At 42.3% G+C, this 23,295-nt stretch overlaps 1 protein-coding gene across 3 annotated transcripts; it reads right to left on the reverse strand.

Moving 5' to 3' along the window:
* Positions 1–1,308: 1,308 nt before the first annotated feature.
* Positions 1,309–22,500, reverse strand: YBX1 (Y-box binding protein 1). 3 transcript variants are annotated; one of them, XM_040627433.1, is made up of 8 exons: positions 22,188–22,499; positions 21,451–21,514; positions 10,262–10,295; positions 7,376–7,465; positions 6,774–7,076; positions 6,422–6,504; positions 2,448–2,713; positions 1,309–1,691 (listed from the first exon to the last, which is right to left on the reverse strand). In XM_040627433.1, the coding sequence occupies exons 1-7, from the start codon at positions 22,351–22,353 to the stop codon at positions 2,479–2,481; spliced, it is 975 nt and encodes a 324-aa protein (XP_040483367.1). In that variant the 5' UTR covers positions 22,354–22,499; the 3' UTR covers positions 1,309–1,691; positions 2,448–2,478. The 3 variants fall into 3 exon arrangements, with proteins under 3 accessions (XP_040483367.1, XP_040483369.1, XP_040483368.1); XM_040627435.1 differs by lacking the exon at positions 7,376–7,465 and having other exon boundaries at positions 22,188–22,500; XM_040627434.1 differs by lacking the exon at positions 1,309–1,691 and having other exon boundaries at positions 2,442–2,713; positions 22,188–22,500.
* Positions 22,501–23,295: the final 795 nt, after the last annotated feature.

Consider the following 23,295-nt stretch of genomic DNA (forward strand, 5'->3'; position numbering starts at 1 on the left):
TGGGTGATAGGCATTAAGGAGGCAACTTGCTGGGGGGGGGAGCACTGGGTATTTACTATGCGTGATGAATCACTAAATTCTGCTCCTGAAACCAATACTACACTAACTTGAATTCAAAAAGAGCACAGATGCTTACCCAGTTCCAAACTACGGCAACTTGATGAGTGTTACTTCTTAGGGAAGGAGCTTGGTGGCCCCACTCTTGCTGCTCAGTGAGTGCATTGCTTCTGTAAATAGTTCACTGCAGCAAAACAAACACCGAATGCTATTTTCATAAAAGTGAAAATGCTCTTCGAATTTCTTGGTTAGCAAAAACAATGTAGGTCTCTCCTAAAAGGAAAGTGATATGGGATAATGCAAACTTTTGAAAAGTGAGGAATACCTGTATTGGATATTTAACCAATGCTGTTATTTCCAGGATACATGCATATCCTAGGTATGCAATTGTAAAAAAATACATACCATCAATAGTATTCAAGCCTGTTCCACTGTACTCTTGCCAGCACAGAGTACCTTCATAAAAGGCAAAAAAAAAAAATTGGCCCCAAGTTCGTAAGAGGAGTTTGCAAGACACTAGCTTACTTGACCATTATTTTCCCATCTCATTCACCAGTCCCTCAGAATTAAAGGTACCAGTGCAATGCAATCTCGGCTGTGAATTCTGAGCTCGTTCAGGAAAGGGGCACCACCACCTGGACATACACAGAACTGCAAGACTCCTGGAAGTTCTCTAAATCCCCACCACTGTTCCCCCTGGGCCCCAAAACTGGCCAGGATGATCCCACATGAACGTCTAGCAACACATCGCACAAGAATAACCAGAACAGGTTTAGGTTAGAAGGGAGTCAAGACCACAAAATTATTTTTACCCTCCTCCATATTCTTTACCAAGTCTTCCTACAGGCATTCCATTTGTTGTCACCATCTCGGATGAACCACACACAGGAGTGAGCCTGTATACGGAGCCCAATCAGGCTCTGTAGCACGCTGAAGGACGCTTCCACAAGGGCAGAAGTAAGTGGCTTGCAGGGATTAGAATCCAGTTAGTACACGCTAGAGCATGCCCTCTCCCCTTTACCACTGTCTCTCAGCAAAAACTTACACGGCCAAATTATCATAGTAAATGTTTTCTCACGTTTAGGGTGAGCCCATAGGTATGTCACTTTAAGAATTACACATTATTAGGAAATTTCCAAGTAATCCAGTGAGTACCATCTATTTGTAGCTAGGTTTAAGCTAAGGGTCCTATGGCCAGCTTAAGGACTTACAAACTAAAATCAAAACAAGACAGAAATATACACAAAGACAATTATTTAAGACCTTTATTAACGGGTGCTTGCCGTTTGTTGACTTTTTTGAAAAAATCAAGTTGTAAACTTTTATTACAAATTAAAAATGAGGTTCTTAAAAATCTCAACTTGACCAGATATGAAACAATTTAAAAACCTTTAAAGGTGTATTGAGAAAAACCAGGCTTTTTTTTTTTTTCTTAAAAAACACGTTTGTCATTACCAAAAAGAGACGTCTTTAGGTAAAAATAATAAAAACCCCATGCTGCATAGATAATGCAGATAGTTCTATTTATCTGGTCAATGGGCAAAAAGCAAGCACTTAAGGTCTTCAGCTCCAATCTTTTGTTCATTTCTTATTGCTGGAATTTCATCTTCATTTCTTCGTGTTGGATGACTAAACTGTAAAAAAATAAAAATAAAAAAATTTAAGATTATCTTGCACAACTGGCTCCAATGTTCTTTTAGTATACAGCAAACTGCTCCAGACCACATCAGCTAAGTAGGGAAGGCATTCACGAATCTATTTCTTTATTCCAAGACACTGATTTCCAACATGGGTGGATAATGCTGTGACAAGAACGGCTGCTGCTAGGCTCTGGATGACCTTTTGCCACCCAGAAAATAATAGAGGAGAAAAACCCGAAAATATCACTGGCTGGAAATGACAATCCCAGAGCCAAACAGAGACAATTACATGCTTCTCCGTATCAAGTAAAAAGCTGAATGCAAAGGTATCCCTTAACTTTAGAAATGATATAATGTCAAAGCTGCCACTTCCCCCAAAGAGACTACATTGCTCATTACCATGCAGGTTATTAAATCTAGTAAGTTACCCCATCTCTTCGTGAAAATAAACACAATGTAATCATCATACTTCTGAGGGTGAAGTTATACCAAGACTCTCCTCGGCTTACTGGTGAAATCACAGATTTCATTCAGAACAGGTGACAAAAAAGGCTCTAATTCAAGAAATATTTAGATAGGCCAAGTATGGCCTTGACACTTGCTATTACTCAAACTGGATTTTAGGTTATTTGAAGAGGACCATGGCTGAAAGACACCCTAAATAACAATGGCTCATCTTACCTGATGAACCTGGAAACAGACACCACTCACGACCGCTCAGAGGCCAGAAGGCCACCTACGCCTACTTACCCGGATGATGGTAGAGATGGTAAGCCGGCATTTACTCAGCCCCGCCCTGCTCAGCCTCGGGAGCGGACGAATTCTCAGCTGGTGGATCGGCTGCTTTTGTCTCTTTGCCATCTTGTGGTTTAGGGTTTTCTGGGCGTCTGCGTCGGTAATTGAAGTTGCGGCGGTACCGACGTTGAGGTGGCTGCTGACCTTGGGTCTCATCTCCTTGATTTTCCTTATCTTCCTCATTGCCATCCTCTCTAGGCTGTCTTTGGCGAGGAGGACCCCTGGAATGAATATTGTGCAAAGTTGCAACAACAAAACCTTCATTCTTTAAGCCACCCACCAGTGTTCTCGCTTGGGTCAGTCCACTAAACACCGTATCTAGCCTATTTATCAAAAAATGAAAAACACAAACTTGGTTCCTATTTCACAAACTGAATGGGGATGACTGCAAGATTTGGAAGTGTAAACTAGAAGATGAGCATTTTAAACTGGTTTTAACGGACCACTGAACTTTTACTCACAGCATAACCTATTAAAAAATTAATCACGAAATGACTAGAAGTGGCACACCACCACACACTCTGATGTCATTTTAAATGGTCTTCATGGTAACCATGTTTGGGAACAAGTGTCACTAATCTTTTACAGACAGATGAGCACTTGCTAAAAAGGCAGGATACCAAAAACAAAGAAAAGACGCTCTCTCTCTATAAATCAAAATACACAGCAACCATTAGTCATTAAGGAAATGCAAATCAAAACGAAGAGACCACTTCATACCAAGATGGCCTAATCAAAAGATCAGAAAACCACCAGTGTTGGTGAGGATATGGAAAATTGGAACCCTCATATATTGCTGGTGGGATTATAACAACAGTGCAGCAGCTTTGGAAAGCAGCCTGGCAATTCCTCAAAATGTTAAGGAGTCACTATGTGACCCAGCAACTCCACTCAGAGGTCTATACACCCAAGAAGTATCCACTTCATGATTACCAATAACAAAAATGTGGGAACAATCCAAGTGCCCATTAGCTGACTAACGAAGAAACAAAATAGGACATCCATGCAATGGACTCTGATTCACCCATGAAAAAGTAGACTGGTAGTAGCCAGGGTCTGGGGTACAGGGAAATGAGTGACTGTTAATGGATACAAGGTTATTTTTCTGGCTCAGGGTGGGGGAGTGAACATGTCTGGAATTAGAGATAGTGGTAATGGTTACTTAACTGTGAATGCTAAAATCCAGAGTTGTACACTTAGAAAAAAGTTCAAATCTACATTCTAGCAGTATTATGTTCAACAGCCTGAAATTAAAGATATCAGGACCAAAGAAAGTATCAAGATTTCTATCACCAAGGAAAAGATTAGAACTGCTTCTGCTAGTGACTATAAATGCTTTTCCCTGAAGCCTTCAAGTGTGAATTCTTCACCCCACCATTGTGGCTTCTAAGTCAATTTTCCCCATTACCTTCTAAAACTCCCAAGCTTTTCAAATCTTACGTTAGGCTATGTTCCATTTACTATCCTCTTCCTGTTGTAGTTATCCTAACAACCCCAAACAACCTGGGCATTTAAATTCTTTACCTCCTATCCAGTTGTTTTCCACCTGGGTTCTCCCGATTTTAAGCATTCCACTCTCCCAACACTCTTTTTCTTATTCTCCTAAATTTAATTCCTTCTTGTTCTCCCATTCTCTACTTCCATTAGGGCTTATAATCCAGTGATCCTATCACTTTATTCTCCCTTAGTATTTTTCTCCCTTCTTACCCAAGTATAAAGCCCACCATTAATTATGACCAATCCCAACCCCAGGATCTTTCATTTGGATGGACAAATGCTGGACTATTCCAACTCTGCTCAATCTGAGCCTGCCGCTAAAAAAATGGCTGGAAAATACAGCCACACTGGGTGGACCTTGTGATCGTTATTCTATTGTTTGATTTCCCTTATTGCTCTTCTAGAGATCATTCCCCATCTTTGTCCCAAATTCCCCACACCTGTTCTCTTACCTCTCCCTCCCCTTCTGACTCCACTAGCACACCAATGCCCACAAACTCTGGCTTCTTACACACAAAACACCCAGGATTCTTAGCAAAAGGTCCACCACTCACTTAAGGACAAAATCCTATCCTATCTGAAGACAATTCTAGCAGTTGCTTTCTGCCAACTGTTTTTTTTTTTTTTTTTGAAGATTTTATTTATTTGACACAGAGACAGCCAGCAAGAGAGGGAACACAAGTAGGGGGAGTGGGAGAGGAAGAAGCAGGCTCCCAGCGGAAGAGCCCAATGCGGGGCTCGATCCCAGAACACCAGGATCACGCCCTGAGCCGAAGGCAGACGCTTAATGACTGAGCCACCCAGGCGCCCCTCTGCCAACTGTCTTCTGCTACCATTTTCAGCCTACAAATATGCTGTTTCTCAAACAAAAATACTTTTAACACCATTCCTCCCTTATGCTTTGTATCTAGCACTGTCAACCTATCCATTCAAATGAGACTATTACGTCTAACTTAAAAGACAAACAACAAAACTGAAGCACTTAACAAAAATTCACGTGCTATTTGTTAAAGACACCAATGAAGCTAGACAAAACATTTAATCAGCCTTATAGTTTAACAAAAAGGTAAACCAAATTTTCTGCTGTTGGCACCCATGGATATAATGTATAGACTGCCATGATAGCCTATTTTGGACCAATTTTAAAAACACCAATCACTATAAAAAATGATATTGTTGTATTATTTGGAATGTTTCAACGAGTTATCTTTGTCTAGGTTTCAAACTAGTTTGAACAATACTTCAGTTCGGGATCAACAAAGCTCATCCGTCAGCATCAAAACTCATCTCCCCCACTCAACACAGAAAACCCAATGATCTCCAACATCCAGCACATGGCAACACAATCTCCTGGTGGAGATTTTAATGGACCAGGGCTGGAACTCCAGGCCATTTTCATGAAATAAAAACTCAGGACACAACACACCATCAGTGGAAATGAGAAAAGAATAAAATATAGACACTGGCTATGACAAAACTCTCAATGCATATATACTGATGTATAGTGTAATCTCAGCTAGTTCCTAAAGTTTCACTGCTCCATCTTCCTTTAAGTATTTTAAACATGGGTGTGTGTGTCCAGAAACCTCTCTCATAGAGTCACAATGTATCTTGAAGACTTTTATATTGCATTTTGGATACTTCTACAGTAAGGAATTTCTTACAACTTAATTGGAAACGCAGAGTTAAAGCTCTTACATAAGTGATTAGTTAAAAGTTATTACACACTGTATTGCCTTAAGTATACAACTTAACAGTTTTAGGAATCACATCTGGAGACTCAACACTTTAATATAAAAAGACCCTTAAAAAAATAGCTATTACGCCATTCTGTCCAACCACTGTGGGACAGACTGGGTATACTGCCTCAAATATACCACACATTTATATACTAAACACATCTGGCTCATGGAACTCTTCACCATACTTTACCGGAGTGATTTCATTTTGCAACTTAGGGGTGATTAAAAAAATCCCTAAATTGAGACGTGATTAATGGAAAATTATGCCATCTCAGAGGTGACACCATAGATTCTTCATTTATGATTAAGGTACAGTTCACATACTCCTAATGCTTTAAGGGCAATGCTTACCTTTACCTTTCTCCCTCCCGATGAAGCAGGTCTTAAACATGTATACTATTCTCTTACCTGTTCAAGGACAGAAAAACTGAAATTCCATAACCTCATGGGGGGGGGGGGGAAGGACAGAACCCACAACTGTATAAGTAGACCTCATCTATACAAGCTGTTTTTAACCAGTGCCAGCAAAGAACACATTCTCAAAGATAACTCAATTCGGGTTCACCTCTTTGGCATCTGACGAAAGAAAATGTTAAGTGTTAATAAATAAAATGACTCCAAAAGGCTGCAGGAGAAGCATGATGCTGCTGAGTCCTAGCATGTGCTCGAGAAATTTAATACAAACCATACCTGCGGAATCGTGGTCTATAACCCCGATACACATTCTGTCTCACTGGTCTACCTTGTTCTCCTGCACCCTGGTTGTCAGCACCCTGAAAAGAAAACCAAGCTGACTGAATCAGTAACAGAGTAAAAACCCAATCAGACAAAGCCAAAGTCTGCACACAGGAGTTAAAAATCAATCAATCAATCAAGCAACTATTATTACACTATAAATTAATCTTTTAGAAATAAAAAACAAATGCTTCCCATTAAGATTAATTGCTCCAATACATGGGAAGACACCCAGAAAATGCTTAAAATGCAGTCCTATTTAAAGTTATCGCATACTGTTGATTCTTTTACTTTTTGGTGAACTTACTTCCATCACTTCTCCCTGCACGGGAGGGTTGGAATACTGTGGTCGACGCCCATAGGGTCTCCGCATGTAGTAAGGTGGGAACCGTCGCCTGCGGTAGGGCCGGCGCTGTTGGGCCTGGCCTTCGGGAGCACTTTCCGATCCCTCGTTCTTTTCCCCACTCTCACTATTCTGGTAATTCTGCTGGTAATTGCGTGGAGGACCCCTGCGACGTGGATAGCGTCTATAATGGTTACGGTCTGCTGCGTATTTACTGCCTTGCACTGGAACTCCACCAGGGCCTGTCACATTTGCTGCCTCCGCACCCTACAAAAGCCATCATATATTGACAGTGACAACAGAATTAAGTACACTTCACAAAGTTTTCACGAAACAAATAAAAAAGGGTCTCTGTGGCCAGGGGTGCATAGAAATGATTAAGAATCAGTTCCTCACTGTTCTGAAGAGATTGCCCTCTAACTGCAGCCAGCACATTAGGCTTGATGCGCCTGTGTTCATGTGGTCACCTGACCCATCCATCCACATTAGAGCCACCATCCTAACGGATGAGATCTCCAAAACATTTCCATACTGAAGTCAAACCTTGACACAAAAAGCATCCTCACCTTTTCTCCTTCAACAACATCAAACTCCACAGTCTCTCCATCTCCTACACTGCGAAGGTACTTCCTGGGGTTATTCTTCTTTATGGCAGTCTAGTAATATCACATTCCAAAAATAGATTAACAGGGGAGAATAATGTGCTTTTTCATTCAAAATGTACCAGAGTCAATATCATTTTAGCTTGGATATACACTTAAAATTAGCTTTAAATAACACCAAACTGTCAATAAGTTTAGGAAAACAGGGACCAATGCTACCCCCAACCTCAACCGAAATGCTCTAATCTTACAAGGCCCCAGCATTTTACCACTATTTTCCAAACTAAAACAAATAATTTAACACTCAAGACACAACAATATGTATTTTTAAAAAATGCCTTTTGCAAAAAAGCATCATATGTAGCTTTAACAAAATGAGGATATCCATCTATCCCCCAAAGACTGCACTTAATAGTAGAAGCTAGCCCCACACAGGGCCAGTTTAGATGACAGGCGAGTTTAGTTTTGCATGCTTCAAAGTTGACCAAACCAACTTTGTCCCTGTGTCAACCATATCAAACTCAGTTACAAATGTCAACCAAAATCCCTTCCAACTGGTCCATGATAATACTTCAATGGAAATGCAATTCACATGTATTGACCGTGCGCCACTCTTAACATTATCTGACCACATGGGATAGTAGGTCATTACCTCCTCAGAATACAATAAATCTCACATTGTTACTTGTTCTCTAGACTGCTACCACTAAGTAAAAGGGGAAGAATAACACCTCACGTTTTGAGTGTAATACAGTAAAGTTCTCCCATGCATTAACTTGTCAATCTCATTACGACAAATGACATGAGGTATTATTACTCCTTTTTTACAAACAGGCTTTTAAAAGTTAGGTGACTTGCCCAAGGTCACACAGCTCAAGTGGCACAGTACGGACTTTTCTAAATCCAGGTCTTGGGACTCCAAATACCATGTTCATTCTACATCACAGCGGTATCCATTACAGGATCACTCATGCATTTCCATTCCATAGGAGGCAGGACAACCAACAAAGCTGAAGCCAATTAAGCTAAGTTGCCCAGAACTGCAGTCTCCTTGATACACTAAGACCTGAGCATCCAAAGTCCCAAGAAACAACTAAATGTTGAACCACTTCCAAAATAAAGAGGAAAGCATATTGGTGACACCTGTGGGTCAGTACCAAGTGGGTGACATGCGTTCAGCCAAATAATTGATCTCATCTGTCATCTAAACTCTCACAAAGTTTTCATACCTTCCATATATAGCCAACTCTCAATTACCTGCAGTCATAGGGGATAGCAGAAGTATGGATAATTACAATCTCAAAACTTATTTCAGTCAGCATCTTCAGAACACCCCAATCTCCCCAAACCCTTCTGTGCTGCTGACAAGTAACAAGACTGACCAGCCTTGCTGTCTCCTGTTCCTAAATGTGCATTCCTTTGAACATGCAGAAGTAAGGAACACAAAGGAGTTGGCATTCAATTTTATAAAACATTTGTTTTAAAAATAACATTGAGCAGTCCTATATTTACATTTAGGATTTATTTTTTAAAGTTCATTAAAAAAAAAAAAAGGTACTCTATGCACCCAACACGGGGCTTTAAACCCATGATCCCAAGATCAAGAGTCTCACACACTCTTCCTACTGAGCCAGCCAGGTGCCCATGCGTTTAGAATTCAAATGTTTCCATACTTCTATATCTGACTCTGAGATTTTCTGATAAGGTTTTGCACATACTAGAAATTGATCTGGCTCCCTTGATTGCCACTGAATGCTGTCTGTGTAGGACACCTCAGAAAGCGACAAAGGACCAACCTCAGACAGCCCTTCCTAAGAAGAGCATGCTGCCGTCCAAGCTCACACCTGCCTGAATAACAGTGTGAGTGTGAAAACTGTATCTTTGGACGTCTGGATAAAAAGTACAAAAAAGTGGTTAAAAAGTTCTTAGAGTGATTTTCAACATAAGATAACAATACTTCTACAGTCTTGGTGAAACAACTGCAGTGCACACAGCTACACAAACACAACTGTGTTCTTCCTATCCAATGCACACCTGTAAGGATAAGGAAGCCCATGAGATACTTAAGTTTGAGATATTCGTGTTTACTTGGCAGTGGCAAGTAATGCTTAATGCTCACTTTCCAAAATATTTTTCTTAAATCTACTTGTGAAAGCTCAGCATATGGCACCTAATCCCATGTTAGTTTTTTCCTCTTAAAACACTGATACCAATTTAAAAATTATTTAATGAGTAATTACCAACTTTGTCACACTGCCTTTTCACTTAACCCTAAACTAGTAAGGATTTATAAATGTTCCAAGCCAACCAAAATTCTCAAAGGTAATTCCCATTCAAAGTGCTTTAGCATAAACAGAAGGACCTAGGATAACTTTGGTGGTGTTCAGTGTTCACTTCAAATTTATATGGTTTTGCAGCTTAGTCCTATTTCCCCCATGATTACTGTGAATTGTCCTAACATAGAGGTAAATCCTGACAGTGTGTGAAACACCCCACCAAAATTTCTGTGTACTTATAGTAACACTGGTTCAAGTTTAGGTTAATGGAATTTCTTCTTCCTCTGAAATCGGGTTTCAAAATTTAGTATGAGTTGAGCACATTTCTTCATTTAAAAAACCTATAGCTATTAACAAAATACCCATTTGAAACACCTATGTTAATTAAGTAAACTGCCAATATGTTTCAATGTATACATTTAAGCATGTTCCCACTCTTCCTGTGGGAACTAAATTGTTTGGTGGTTGGATATAATAACCTTTTTGCAAGGAACAACTGTTGAGAAAACATCCAGCTTTCTTTCTCCTCACAACCCTTAAAACTAGGACTGTAAACCTTTACACAAGCACTCACCTGGTGTACAAATACATCTTCCTTGGTGTCATTCCTGCAAGACAGAACCAAGTTGAACAAGTCAGTAAATGGAATATGTTTCATGCTGCCAAAGGTTAAGGATAAGCGCTGTTCTTTGTGGATTTCCCCTCTATTTTTCCTACTGTTAGAGACTTTCTGGCTGCCAACCAGCCACCAGGAAATTTAAAGCAGAAACACAGTTTTTGTTCCATTTTTTTTTGAAACTAAGCAGTTGGCAACAGTTGTAACCTCACTACCTGAAGGAGGACTTTAAAAAAGTCTGTGACCTACTAAGCCATTAGAGGGTTTAAGTGACTAGCAACTACCACTCCTTACTACCCTACCAAACATTAACAACTTTCCAGTATACAACACTCTTACTCCTAGAGCCTTGTTACTCATTTTAAAAGTAGACCATAAATATCTCATTCAATTACCAAGCATCCTTCTTTCTCATTTCTTCCTCACCATTTCCAATTCTCAACTCTCCTTGAGGTCAGAGAAGATGACCCCTAAAAAAAACCTTCACTGAATGTACAACACCAGGAGTTGAGTCCCAGTGTAAACCATGGGCTTTGGGTGATGTGATAAGGATGTGTCAATGTAATAAGCTGCCCGATTTTAACAAACGCCCTTACTTTGGTGCTGTAAGTGGGAGAGGTCATGCTGGGTATGACCATGTTAGGGAGGTTGCATGTATCGGCACAGAGTACATGGAAACTATTTTCTGCTCAATTTTGTCATGACTCTAAAACGGCTCTTGAAAGAAAAAAAACCACAATGAAGTACAAACACGGACACTGTCAATACCCACATCATTCATGTGGCAACAAGCATCGTACTGGAGAACTAGGGAGGCGAAGATATGAACGAGCTTCCTACTAGCACACACAACCCCTCACTTCATATCAGACACCATTTTACAGCAGTCATTAAACGTCTAGTCAAACTGTGCTAAAGAAATACGGTTGAAGTATCTGCTTTAGGACTTAAAAGTAGCGTTAAAGGAGGAAACATGGGCCTTTAAGTCTTAAAGTAAGTTTATTGGAAAATGAGAAAGACGTTCCAGAGACAGAAAAGAGGTCATGGACATGGGTAAAGCAACAACTAGCAAATTCAAGGCAAGCAAAGTTCGACTGGCTAGAGCACGAGGAATACGGCTGTGGGTGGGGGAGGGTAAAGAACAGGGGCTAAACGATCCTGTAGGCAGAGGCGGCACCAAAGGCTTTGGAGTAGGTGAACAGGCGTGATAACATCATCAGACGTTAAAATTTAGTGGCTATCAGGGAAATTTCAAATACAAGAGGAGTCCAGTTAGTTCTAAAAACTACTCTACAAGCCCAGACCAGGACTGATGGAAGCCTAAACTAAAAGGGGCTATGTGTGAGGAAATGTATTGGAGGACCTCTTTCTTGAGGTAAAAATGGGAGAATAAGCTTACTGTAGCTAGGACCCTAGGGTTAAGATGATGCTACCATACAAGCAAAAACCACAGGAGAAACCGTTTTCCAGACCTTTACTGACCTCCCCCAACCTCTTCACTTTGTCGAGTAGGTCAGAGAGAGAATGGGCTCAATGAGAGTTCTACTGTTTAATGACAAAAGGAACCAAGGTTGCAATGAACGAGACTGTCCGGCGTACTGACTGTTGGCTCCTTGTGGAACTGTGGAGCAGCAAATGCGCCAAAGAACCCACACAGCCTGGGTCATCGTAACATGAGGACAGGTCATTTATGGGAACAGAATTTTAAATCTTTAAAAGAAAAATCTACAAACACCCAGAATACTGCAAAAGCTACTCAAGGCAACTGGTTAAAAACTGACTTTTACAGCTAGTTAAATATTAGGAAACCTAGGGAATCAATGGTTGCCATGATGCCTACCTGTCAAACAGGTCTACAGGCATCCCGCAAAGTTCCATAGCCATCACTATTAAAGTTCTCATCTTCAACACTGGGATTGAATTCCAAACCCCGGGGCCCCAAGGAAAAGTGAAACAAAAATCTGGTAGAGTAGGAAAGGTGGGCAAAGTCTAGAACAGGAACCCTTAACAGGGGCAGTGCCGACCACCCACCATATGCCATTTAAAGTTGTTCCAAAGATGGGTGCTATTTGCCATAATTGGGGTGAAGGATGTCAAGCTTGCTGGAGGACTAGGTGAAGAATTATTTGGTATCCTAGTCAACTTTCATGTAAGTACATTTATTATAACTTGAGTTTTGAATCTGATGTTTTAAGTTTTAATATGCATTACATTTACTAAAAATGCAACTTCTATGGAGAGAAATTTTCATTTATTGGTAATGCCACTGTGTATCTGTGTAGCCGACACATCATTTCTTTTATCTGTTGGTCTTTGTGGTAGCATTATTCATACCTTCTGATATAGCTGCAAATACCTATGTACACATAAAATACACTACATACTACAATAAAAAGAAACACAAGTACTTATTTACAAATTTTACTTCAAGGTTGTAAAAGGAATTAGAAAATCTACCAACTACTCATCTAATATTTAGAACAATCTTTTTTTTTTTTAAGATTTTTTACTTATCTGATCAAGCAGAGAAAGACAATTATCATATGGTTTCACTCATTTATGGAACATAAGAAATAGCAGGAAGATTGGTAGGAGAAGGAAGGGAAGAATGAAGGGGGGGGTAAACAGAAGGGGGAATGAACCATGAGAGACTATGGACTCTGGGAAACAAACTGAGGGCTTCAGATGGGAGAGGGGTGGGGGACTGGGATAGGCCTGTGATGGGTATTAAGGAGGGCACGTATTGCATGGTGCACTGGGTGTTATATGCAAATAATGAATGATGGAACACTAACATCAAAAACTAAGGATATACTGTATGGTGACTAAGATAACATAATAAAAAATTATTAAAATAAAATAAAAAAAAAAAAGATTTTTACTTGAGAGAGAGGGAGGGACCACAAGCGGGGTGGGGGGAAGCAGACAGGGAGCCTGATGTGGGGCTCAATCCCAGGACCCTGGGATCACAACCTGAACCCAAGGCAGATGCCCAACTGACTGAGCCACCCAGGCGCCCCCAGAACAATCTTCTTAAAAACAGTACAAGGTAGGCAATACACAGAATGCATCCCCTGAAAGACAGCTCAAGGAGATGTTTTGTGGATACAAAGATATATGGAAACCTATAAAGGGTTCATTAATGATGTGCTGGACAATGGCATTCATTTACTCTGTTGACAACAAAGCAGCCTATTAGGGAATTATGGCCAAAGCATACCTGGATTTTAGGAAAAAATTTGACAGCTCAAAAAAAAAAAAAAATCCAGTTTTAGCCAAAATAGAACTCTATAGTCTGGATGCATTAAATCTAGTTACAACTTAAGTGACTACGCAGAAATTCAAGGTAGTGCTAAAAGGAAACCCAATTTTTAGTCCTCATTCCACTAATAACAGCTGTGCAACCTTGAAAAGCTGTCTCATCTGCAAAATGGGAAAAATCAGATACCACAGCTTACCTTACTGAGGATGAAAGTTCCAGATATTGTCCCAAATGCTTTTACTATACACACCATTCGATCCTCACAATGGTGAGGCAGACACTATCTATCATTAACCCCCCACTCTACAAATCAGGAAAATGAAGTATGTGCATCTGCTCAGTGGTAGAATCTGACTCCACAGGCCCTGATCTCTACTATGTTAAGAACTCAAAAAGCACCAGTCTGGAAATCTTTACATTTTCAGCTCTAGAGGCAGCTTACAGCAATTTGGTCTCTCTGCTTCCTGGAGGACAAGTAACAAGCACCCCTACATCCTCGCCTGCGTTACAGAACTATTCCATTTAATCAGACCAAGGTTCTGCTCTGTATCTCCTCCCCCAGTGTAAAAACCATTTTGGGCTCACAAGCCATCATAAAAACAACTGTTTAGTGGTAGTTTGTTGACCCCTATTTATCGTAATACTGGAGAAAAAAGCAAGCTCATGGCTACTAGAGAGGTCACTGGAGAGGGAAAAGCACCAATTAAAATAAGCTGACCAGGGCACCTGGGTGGCTCAGTCGGTTAAGTGTCTGCCTTCAGTTCAGGTCATGATCCCAGGGTCCTGGGAATGAGTCCCAAGTGGTGCTTCCTGCCCAGTGGGGAGTCTGCTTCTCCTTTTCCCTTAGGCCCTCCTCCCTACTCGTGCTCTCTCAAATATATAAAATCTTAAAAACAAAACAAAACACCATCCTTTAGCTATTATTAATGTAGTAAGGAAAAACAGAGACATCCCTAGTACTGCACCTTACCTTTTGTGGTATATGCTGAGAACCGAGACATACTTCTAACTTTACTGAGGGTGGAAAACTACGGACAGGGCAGACTAGTATAGTAAGTAACTAGCTAGCTAGCTAGGGGTGCCTGGGTGGCACAGTTGGTTATGTGTCCAACTCTTGGTTTCAGCTCAGGTTGTGATCTCACGGCCATGAGATCCAGTCCCATGTAGGGCTCTGTGCTCAGCATAGAGTCTGCTTAAGATTCTCTCTCCTGTCTCCCTGCCCCCCTCCCCCCACCCCCAAAATAAACAAATCTTAAAAAGCAGCTAGCTAGCTGCCTTAGCACTGTGCTAAGCACCAGTAATAAAAATAAGACGACCTATCCTCAAGTATTTCAACCAGAAGGCCACCACCTCTGATCCAGTGCAGCGGCTCGATTACCAAATACTGTCTTCCGCATATTATAGTTATGTTAAGTCCTACTGATCAGAGAGGAGAAAGAGCAAAGAAGAGCAGGCAATATACCCATAGCGCAATGCTTTAGCTTTCCTTACTAGAACCACTGGAGCCAAGGGTAGAATCCCGGCTATCTTCGTTACTAAACTACGTGATCTGGGGCAAATCGCCTTATTTGGACGATGCGGATGAAACAACACTTTCCTAAAGACCACACTATAATCAAACCCAAGCTCATCCATACTGCCGCCCAAAAGAGATAAAATGCAAGCTCGATACAGGTTTGCCCTGTTATCTGAAAGTTCACTTCATACCACTTCACTTTCACGAGAGGTTCCATAGGAGTGCGCTACTTTTGGACAGCATGGGGAAATCTGTATCTACGCTTATTTTCCAGTAGCCACAATGAAAAAAGTAAAAGCACGTAAAATTAGTTTTACCATTTAAACGTGTACAAATTAATATAAAAAACTGAAGTATTTTACATTTCTTTTTTCATACTAAGCCTTCATAATCTGCTCTCTATTTTACACTTCTGAAAAGTAGGTTCACAAACGCAAGCTGTTCCTAAGAAAGTGGTTCAAAACAAACACTAAACTGGGTATCAGTTTTAAAATTCAAGTTAAAAAAAATTCAGTTTCTCAGCTGCAAGAACCACGTTTCCATACAAGTCTAATGGCTACTGTACTGGACGGCACAGGCCTACAATATTCCAACAGCGTCCTGCCACACAGCACAGTGCTCCTGTTCTCCCGCACTCAGGCACACACTTTCTGCTGTACTCGACTACTCCAGCTCTTGCTCTTACTAAGGGCATTATTTATATGGAAAAATTTTCAGAAAAACCCCACCTCTCAGGTTTTCTCACCTAACTAGTAGTATTGTCCTTATTCAGCAAATGAGGACACAGTATGGATTTCAAGGAAAAAAGAATCACAGATAGCGAGAGGTTGAAGGAAAAAAGGGGTTACAGTTTTAAGTTTGGAAAATGCTAAAGAAAAAAAGAAATCCTGCTGGGATTTACACATAGAAGTCTCTTAAAAACTTCTAATGTAGCACAATGAAGGTAAAAACATGGAGCCAGCACTAAACTCCAACACTACTAAATCTATCCAGATTAAAAAGTGTCTCAAAATCTCCTAAAATTTTAGGAAACATTTCCCCCCCAAACCACAGCATTGCCTTAAATGAAACCTAACATATAAGCTCATCTATCGATAACTAAATGCTCTTATCCTATTATCTTGTTGCAGATTACCACGCCAAGCCCTTTTAACAGCTTAAATGGCCCAACTGCACAAATTATTAATTCTAGTCATAAAAACGTCTAGGATTTAGCATCCATTTATTCTCCATAACCCAAAGCATCCAGACATCAATATCCAAGTTCTGCAGATGACCATAAGATAATAAACCCTACTTATCTTTTTACTTGTTTTCTATTAAACACTTCTTTCGGCCAGGAGGCACACCATTTTCCACATTATTTTCTATCATTCTGCCTCAGTGAGCTGGATTGTAGATGTTTTCCAAGGGCTAAGACTGAAGGGTGAAAAACTCAGTAACAGCCCCAATACTTGGAAAACAGAAGGTAAATAAGCTAGTTCTCTACTCTGGATTTCAAGATGAAAAGCTTTTACATATCAGTGACTTGGTGAACAAGGATGAATTCTGGCCAACTTAAGATCAGTAGCTAACACAACCAGCATGCAAATTAATCCTAAAGTGCCTTGTATAGAAGTCATTGTCTGAAGAGCCTCAGTTCTGAAATCAAAACAAAAACACCCCCTACCCACACCAACAACCAGTAACAGTGCTTTCTGAAGACTGCCAATGATACACCATGACTTGGGGACTACTTAGGTATCTTTTTTTTTTTTTTTTTGCTTCCACCCACTCATCCTTCCTTAATAGCACACCACCAAGTCTTCCCTAGTGCCACAGCATTTAGTCAATTATGTTATAAACTATCCATGCCTTCTATGATTTAGAGATAACCTTACCGCTTGTGATCAATTTCAGTCTGATTTTAATAGTCCAAGAGACTTGGCAGTCACTCTCCCACAGAACTACACATTTTTAAAACTAAGAACCAGGGAGTAAATACTTTAGGCCATGTCTGTCACATATTCTTATTTAAACAACCCTTAAAAAGAAAACCCATTCCTAGCCTGTAAGTCATACAAAAACAGAATGAAAAGATTCACAAATAAGGGTCAAAAGCTCTCTCCCTTAACCCCTCAATTGCATCCCAGTATTAGCGAGTCCTTTTAATTTGTAAACCCGATCTGCACACTAAACTATTACAGCACTACCTCACTGCACGTAATAAGCAGTGCAAAAAGCAAAGTTTTTCAAATCTGGGGAACTAATAAGTCAGCACACAGGAGCTCCAGTGACTGCTTGGTATCATTTAGAGAAGTCTTTTGATGGCTAAGAATAGCCACCCTAAGAAACTAGCTGCAACTGTGGACATTAACCAAATTGAAGAGGACCGGGGCCTATTTTCAGGGACAGTGCAACAGCAGCTAGTGAACAAACTCCAAAGGCAGAAAATGGGAGTTCAGGCGCCTGGGTGGCACAGCGGTTAGGTGTCTGCCTTCGGCTCAGGGTGTGATCCCGGTGTTCTGGGATCAAGCCCCACGTCGGGCTCCTCCGCTGGGAGCCTGCTTCTTCCTCTCCCACTCCCCCTGCTCGTGTTCCCTCTCTCGCTGGCTGTCTCTATCTCTGTCGAATAAATGAATAAAATCTTAAAAAAAAAAAAAAGAAAAAAGAAAGAAAATGGGAGTTCAAACCCTAGCTCTGCCACTTACTATGCTTCCCAAGGCAATTTACTCAACTTCTCGGTGCCTGAGAATTGTACTGACACCTTAAAGATTCTGAGGATTAAATGGCTTAGTTCATGTAAAGCATTTACAATAATGCCTGGTGTAAGTGCTTGGGAAACATTAGCTACCTTTTTTATGTGTCACCACTGTGTGAAGGAAGTCACCTTCATCAGTTACATACACAGGGAATCCCCAAAAGAGAGACTAAGCCTGAGAGCCACAACCAAGTCTTTTTCCTGAAGAAAGATAGCTAAACCCTTCCTTGGCTTAGTATATTATACCTGCTCCTAGACCATAGGTAATAAACTCAAAGCACAGAGGCCGGGCAGGAAGGGAAGTCAACAACAGGAGAAAACCAAGCATGACATATTGTGGTAAACAAAGAGAATGTATGCCCCATTTAAAGGTGGCAATAATACTTGTGGCCAGCTGATTTTATTTACATGGGACTTCAGGTCCCAAAGCTAAAATTCAGATCTTAAAAAGATGGCAATCTGAATATTTGGGAGATTACCTCAATTTTAAGTATCAGCAATTCATTCCAATTCTTTTTAAGACAGTTTTCCAAAGTATCTGGGGGTAGATCCAGCTAGTAGATCACCAGTTTATGTCCTCTGCCCTATTGGATTCTCTTTGCTCCAAATTCCTTGCCCACCCCAAAACCCTAGAATGATTGATTAAGCATTTTTAAGTACTCTTGAGAACAGAGAAGTATTCCGATTGTGGTCACTATGAAAAGACGCATGTCCCAATGAAAAACCGTTAAAATTGTTACTGATTCATGCCAACTTTTCATGAATTTGATGAGTATGGATTAATCTTCAACAGCTGGAAGCAAAGACAAAATTGGATTTCCAGATTTAAAAAAGCAGAGAACCAAGCCCTGAAACCACTGACCCCTGTGGCATCCTTCTAATGACCTCTTCAACAGTTCTGAGTGAAGCTTTTCATAATAAACTGAAATGGGAGGGGGGAATAAACCCCTCCAGTCACGTAATCCAATTACTGTTTTCAAGACACAGCATACCCAAGGACTAACCATGAATTTCTCAGAATTCCGAGATTCTGTAGCCTAACAAAAAACAGCCAAAATGTTTGATGTTCTAAAGGTCTATGCTCTTATTCAGGACCTTTTACCCAAGAAAACCACCGAAAGAAAACCCTTTAAAAAATAATTTTGATAAGGCTGTAACATTATTTTCACAGGTAGTAATTTAGATCAAAATATTTACAATGAAAATGTTTCTTTAAAATCAAAATTTACACAAAAATTATCCCCTATTTTCATTACAAAAATCTTAAGAACCAGAATATAATTCACAGAACTCCAAGGTTAAAATTATAGTCACAGCAATCATCTCAAACACTACATCCTCTTTCTACAGAAGCAGCATGTGTCTGCTTCCCCCCCAACCCCCACCGAGAGCCAAGTGCCTACATAGCCAACCAAATTGCAAACTATCAGACTATAGTTTTTTAAGACCTACATTTTCCCTTAATCAAGGCAAAAGTCTCCTGGACTTAATTGCAGTCACATTTTACAGTGACTTGAAAAGTCTTAGAATCATTGAAATAACCAGTTTAGAAACACAAAGCACATTTAAACCAGTTAACTTGACAAAATAACTGAGGTTAGGACAGTCCCAACAAAGGATCATCAAAAGTCAATTTACATTTAACTTGCCCTGGAGGACTACCAATAGGGTTGATTTCAAGTTGGAAAAGAGATATTCAAGGAATGGCATCTCATAAAATAGAGTATGTAAATATACGACTCTTTTATCTTGGATTACCAACTGTTCACTTAAAAAATCATAACCTATGTCCATTTAACAAAATGCAGCAAAACATAAGGCACATGGCACAATTTCTAAAGCACAAACTACAATCTAACCACAGAAAAGGCTGCAAATTACAGTCTCTTCTAACATGTACACCAGCATTATACTATACTGGGTAAAGGGTTAAAAGCAGTGTTTTTCAAAGTATGGCTCACAAGACAATCACCTGGAATTCTTGTTAAAAATGTACCCCAGACCCAATGAATCCAGGCTGGGAAGGAAGAATTCAGCAATTTGTATTTTTTTTTTTCTTTTTAATTTTATTTGACAGAGATAGAGTCAGCCAGCGAGAGAGGGAACACAAGCAGGGGGAGTTGGAGAGGAAGAAGCAGGCCCATAGCAGAGGAGCCTGATGTGGGGCTCGATCCCAGAACGCTGGGATCACGCCCTGAGCCGAAGGCAGACGTTTAACCGCTGTGCCACCCAGGCGCCCCAGCAATCTGTGTTTTTTAACAACCTTCCAGGATAATAAGCCTACTTTAAGTTGAAACCTATTGGTCTAAGGGTTAGGACAGTAAGAAAAATCAGAGTAAGAGGGAAATATTAACTGAAACGCTAACATTCAGAGATCAACTAAAAAGGGGTAAAATATAAGCACCCACGCATTCCCTTCCTTCATCACTAGTAACCCATTATCAAAAAAACTGATGAAAAATGTAGCCTTGGCCTGTCACAAAAGCAGTGTAAGAATAGATGGAAAATTCCCAAAAATTTTGGAAGAAACAGAATGTTTCCCCACAACTGCAAACGTGGAAAACAGACCATCAAATGCTTACAATCTCTTTTGTTCTGAACATTTCCACAACACTTTATGGTTGAGTAATGAAAGGTTTTTCATCAGCCAATTAGGTCTGTCTTTAAGCTTGATCTTGTCCACTTGGTTTCTTGCAGTAGTGTCCATTTCACATGCATTCAATATTATTTCTTACTCTTAGGTGCTCTTTTAAAACATCTGGTTGTTTAATGCCTTCTAAAGTAAGAATATAAGAAAACGCTGAGATGACAGTATCCTACCTGTGAGGCCAAAATGCTATGAGCACACACCATGCTCTACACCCATATGCAACTGCACTAGCAGCCTTGCTTGGCAGCCATCTTGAAAATGATGCCCGCCTCACAAGGGAGACCATGAAGAGTACAGTGTGTAAAACTGCACGTTACCATCACTCTTGCTACAAAAGATTCTAAGGACTAATCCTAAAGATGGCGACAAAAAAAGTATGAGAAATAAAAACTGAGAAAGGGGCAATTTCCTCCAGATGCTCTACAGAAACAAAAACTACTGTAGTCCTAATGTGAAATTTATCCAAAGCATTCAAGACAGCACATATTGAAACGTTAAACAAAGGCGATATATAACCTTAACAGTCAAGATGACAAATCTTGCACCGCCAAATCTTGTTACCTCCAAAGGTTAACGTGTTAGAAATAACGTATATATACTAATCAGTGGGTCATATCACGTTTTTCACTACCAATTTCAATAACGTATAAAAGGGTGACAAGGCTAAAAATGCGCCTAAGAGAACTAGACTAGATCTCCGTTTTCTCAGTTTGCCCTTTTAAGAGTTGACTCACTCACTGCACTTGCCTTTTAAATCTCACCGTACCTAAGAAGACTCTCAAATTGATTTCAGATTAATATTTAGCTGTAAAACAAAGACCATCTCTAGATTCCTGAGCCCTTCAGTCTTCAAGGAAAACAATCTCACTACCAAGTAGCAGCAACCTACACACGCTTACACCCTTCCAAGTCAGCAGAGCTACCCACCGAGCAGAGCATGCAAAAGGTAGGACGGAGACTACGGTGGCGGTCATCTCACCTGTTGATGAAACCATATCCGTTTCTTACATTGAACCATTTTACTGTTCCCAAAACCTTCGTTGCTGGAGGAATAAAAAAAAAACACAAAAACACAAAAAACCCACGATTACCAGACGTCCTTTCTTAAACCCGCCACGCTTGGGCACCCGGCCCCGCAGGCGCTCCGCGGCGGCCCGCGACCACCTGACAGCCTTTCTCCTCCGAGGCCGCGCGCGGGCTCCCCAGCACACGTGGGTGGGCTCGGGGAGGCGGAGGCCCGCGAGCAGGCCCGGGGCGCGGAGCCGGCGGGCGGGCGCGGCTGCGGGGCGGGGAGCACGTGAGAGAAGGGGAAGCGCCCGGCCCACTCGGGCCTGCGTAGGCGGCACGCCGCGCCCTCAGGGTACACGCGGAAGGGAGCGGGCTGGGGGGACGGAACAACGGCGTGCGGGCCCGAGCGCACGCGGCCGCCGGCGAGGGGAGGGACCCCGCCGCACACGCGGTCGGCGACGCGCGGCCGCCCGGGGGGAGGGGCGCGCGGCCGCGCGGGGTCCGCAGGGGGCGCGGGAGGCAGCGCGCGCGCGCGCCAGGCGGGCACGCGGACCGGGGCGGGCCGGCGTCTGCGAGGGCGCGGGGGAAGGGGGTTGGGGGAGGGGCGGCCGCGCGCGGCCGCGCGCCCGCAGGCTCTCCCCGCTTCGGGTAACGGTTCCGCCGCCAGGCTTCCCTATGGCCCCACCCCCATCCCCGTCCAGTCCTCACCGATGACCTTCTTGTCCCCGCCGGCAGGCGCCGCCGATGTGAGGCCGCCCGGGCCGCCGCTCCCTGCGCCGCTGCCCGTGGTGCCGGGCTTGGTGTCGGCAGCGCTAAGGGCGGGGGCGGCGGGGGGGGCGGCGGGCGGCTGCTGGGTCTCGGCCTCGCTGCTCATGGTTGCGGTGATGGTGACTGGGGCCGGCTGCGGCAGCTGCGGCTCCTCCCGGGGTGTGATGGTAACTAGGCCGGCGGCGGCGGTGGGGCTGCTCAGGGCTCTCTGGGGTCCGCTCTCCGCTCCCGCTACCGATCGAACTAGCGAGAATGGCGGGACGGGCGGGATAAGCCCTGCGATAGACCCGCCCCAACCATCGTTCAGTGGCCAGTAGTGCTGTCAATCTCACCACCTGACCCCAACTCCTGGCTTCTATTGGCTAATACTTTATCACTCCTCCACTCTCATTGGCTCTTAGGCGGCTAATTCGGCCGACCTACAACCGTTCCTGCCTCCGCCGCCGCCATAGAGACCGGAACTAGAATTAGAGTAGAGTCACCACGAGAACCATAGAGTACCCGAGAGGACAGGCAGAGTGAACGTGACTTTCACGAGGCTGCGGCGCGGGCGGGCGGGCCCCACGTCCAGGGCTAGGTTCTGGCTGAAGGAAGGGGACCGCCAAACGCTTGACCGGGATTACCTGGCCTGACCCAGGGGCTTGTAAGGGGACCCGACGACACCTTAGCGCCATGTGGAGGGAAGGCCTTCTTCTCTCCCTCTGCTTTAAATGTGGTCCTTGTGACCTCAGACCATTTCTGCGGATAGAGCCCTCTTTTCTACAATGGCCGTGTACTCACGGCACAGCGAGGGTTTTTGGAACTGACTTAAATGTATGCATTCCAAGAGCGTCCGTTTTGGCGGAGCAGTCACCTTGGAGGGACCACGCAGTCCGTCAGACCGCCCCTACTCAGCATATTTAGGGCGGAGGTTGGTGGTGTACTCCACGGGGACCTGCCTCCTGAACCATCTTACCAGGCATAGAAGAACTGTCTCGTTAAGTATTCACGTCGTTTTGTATTGGCCACAAATCAGATTTAATTTCAGTTCACGTTTATTGAGCAAGCT

This window comes from Ursus maritimus, unplaced genomic scaffold, assembly GCF_017311325.1.
Source record: "Ursus maritimus isolate PB19 unplaced genomic scaffold, ASM1731132v1 scaffold_12, whole genome shotgun sequence".
NCBI lineage: Eukaryota > Metazoa > Chordata > Mammalia > Carnivora > Ursidae > Ursus > Ursus maritimus.

Excerpts from the sequence above, each read along its gene's own strand:
- YBX1 (XM_040627433.1), bottom strand. The coding sequence starts at position 22,353 with ATGAGCAGCGAGGCCGAGACCCAGCAGCCGCCCGCCGCCCCCCCCGCC. Across the intron at positions 10,296-21,450 it reads GGATATGGTTTCATCAACAG|GAATGACACCAAGGAAGATG; the intron begins GTGAGATGACCG and ends TCTGTCTTGCAG. Across the intron at positions 6,505-6,773 it reads TGCAGGGAGAAGTGATGGAA|GGTGCTGACAACCAGGGTGC; the intron begins GTAAGTTCACCA and ends TTTTCTTTTCAG.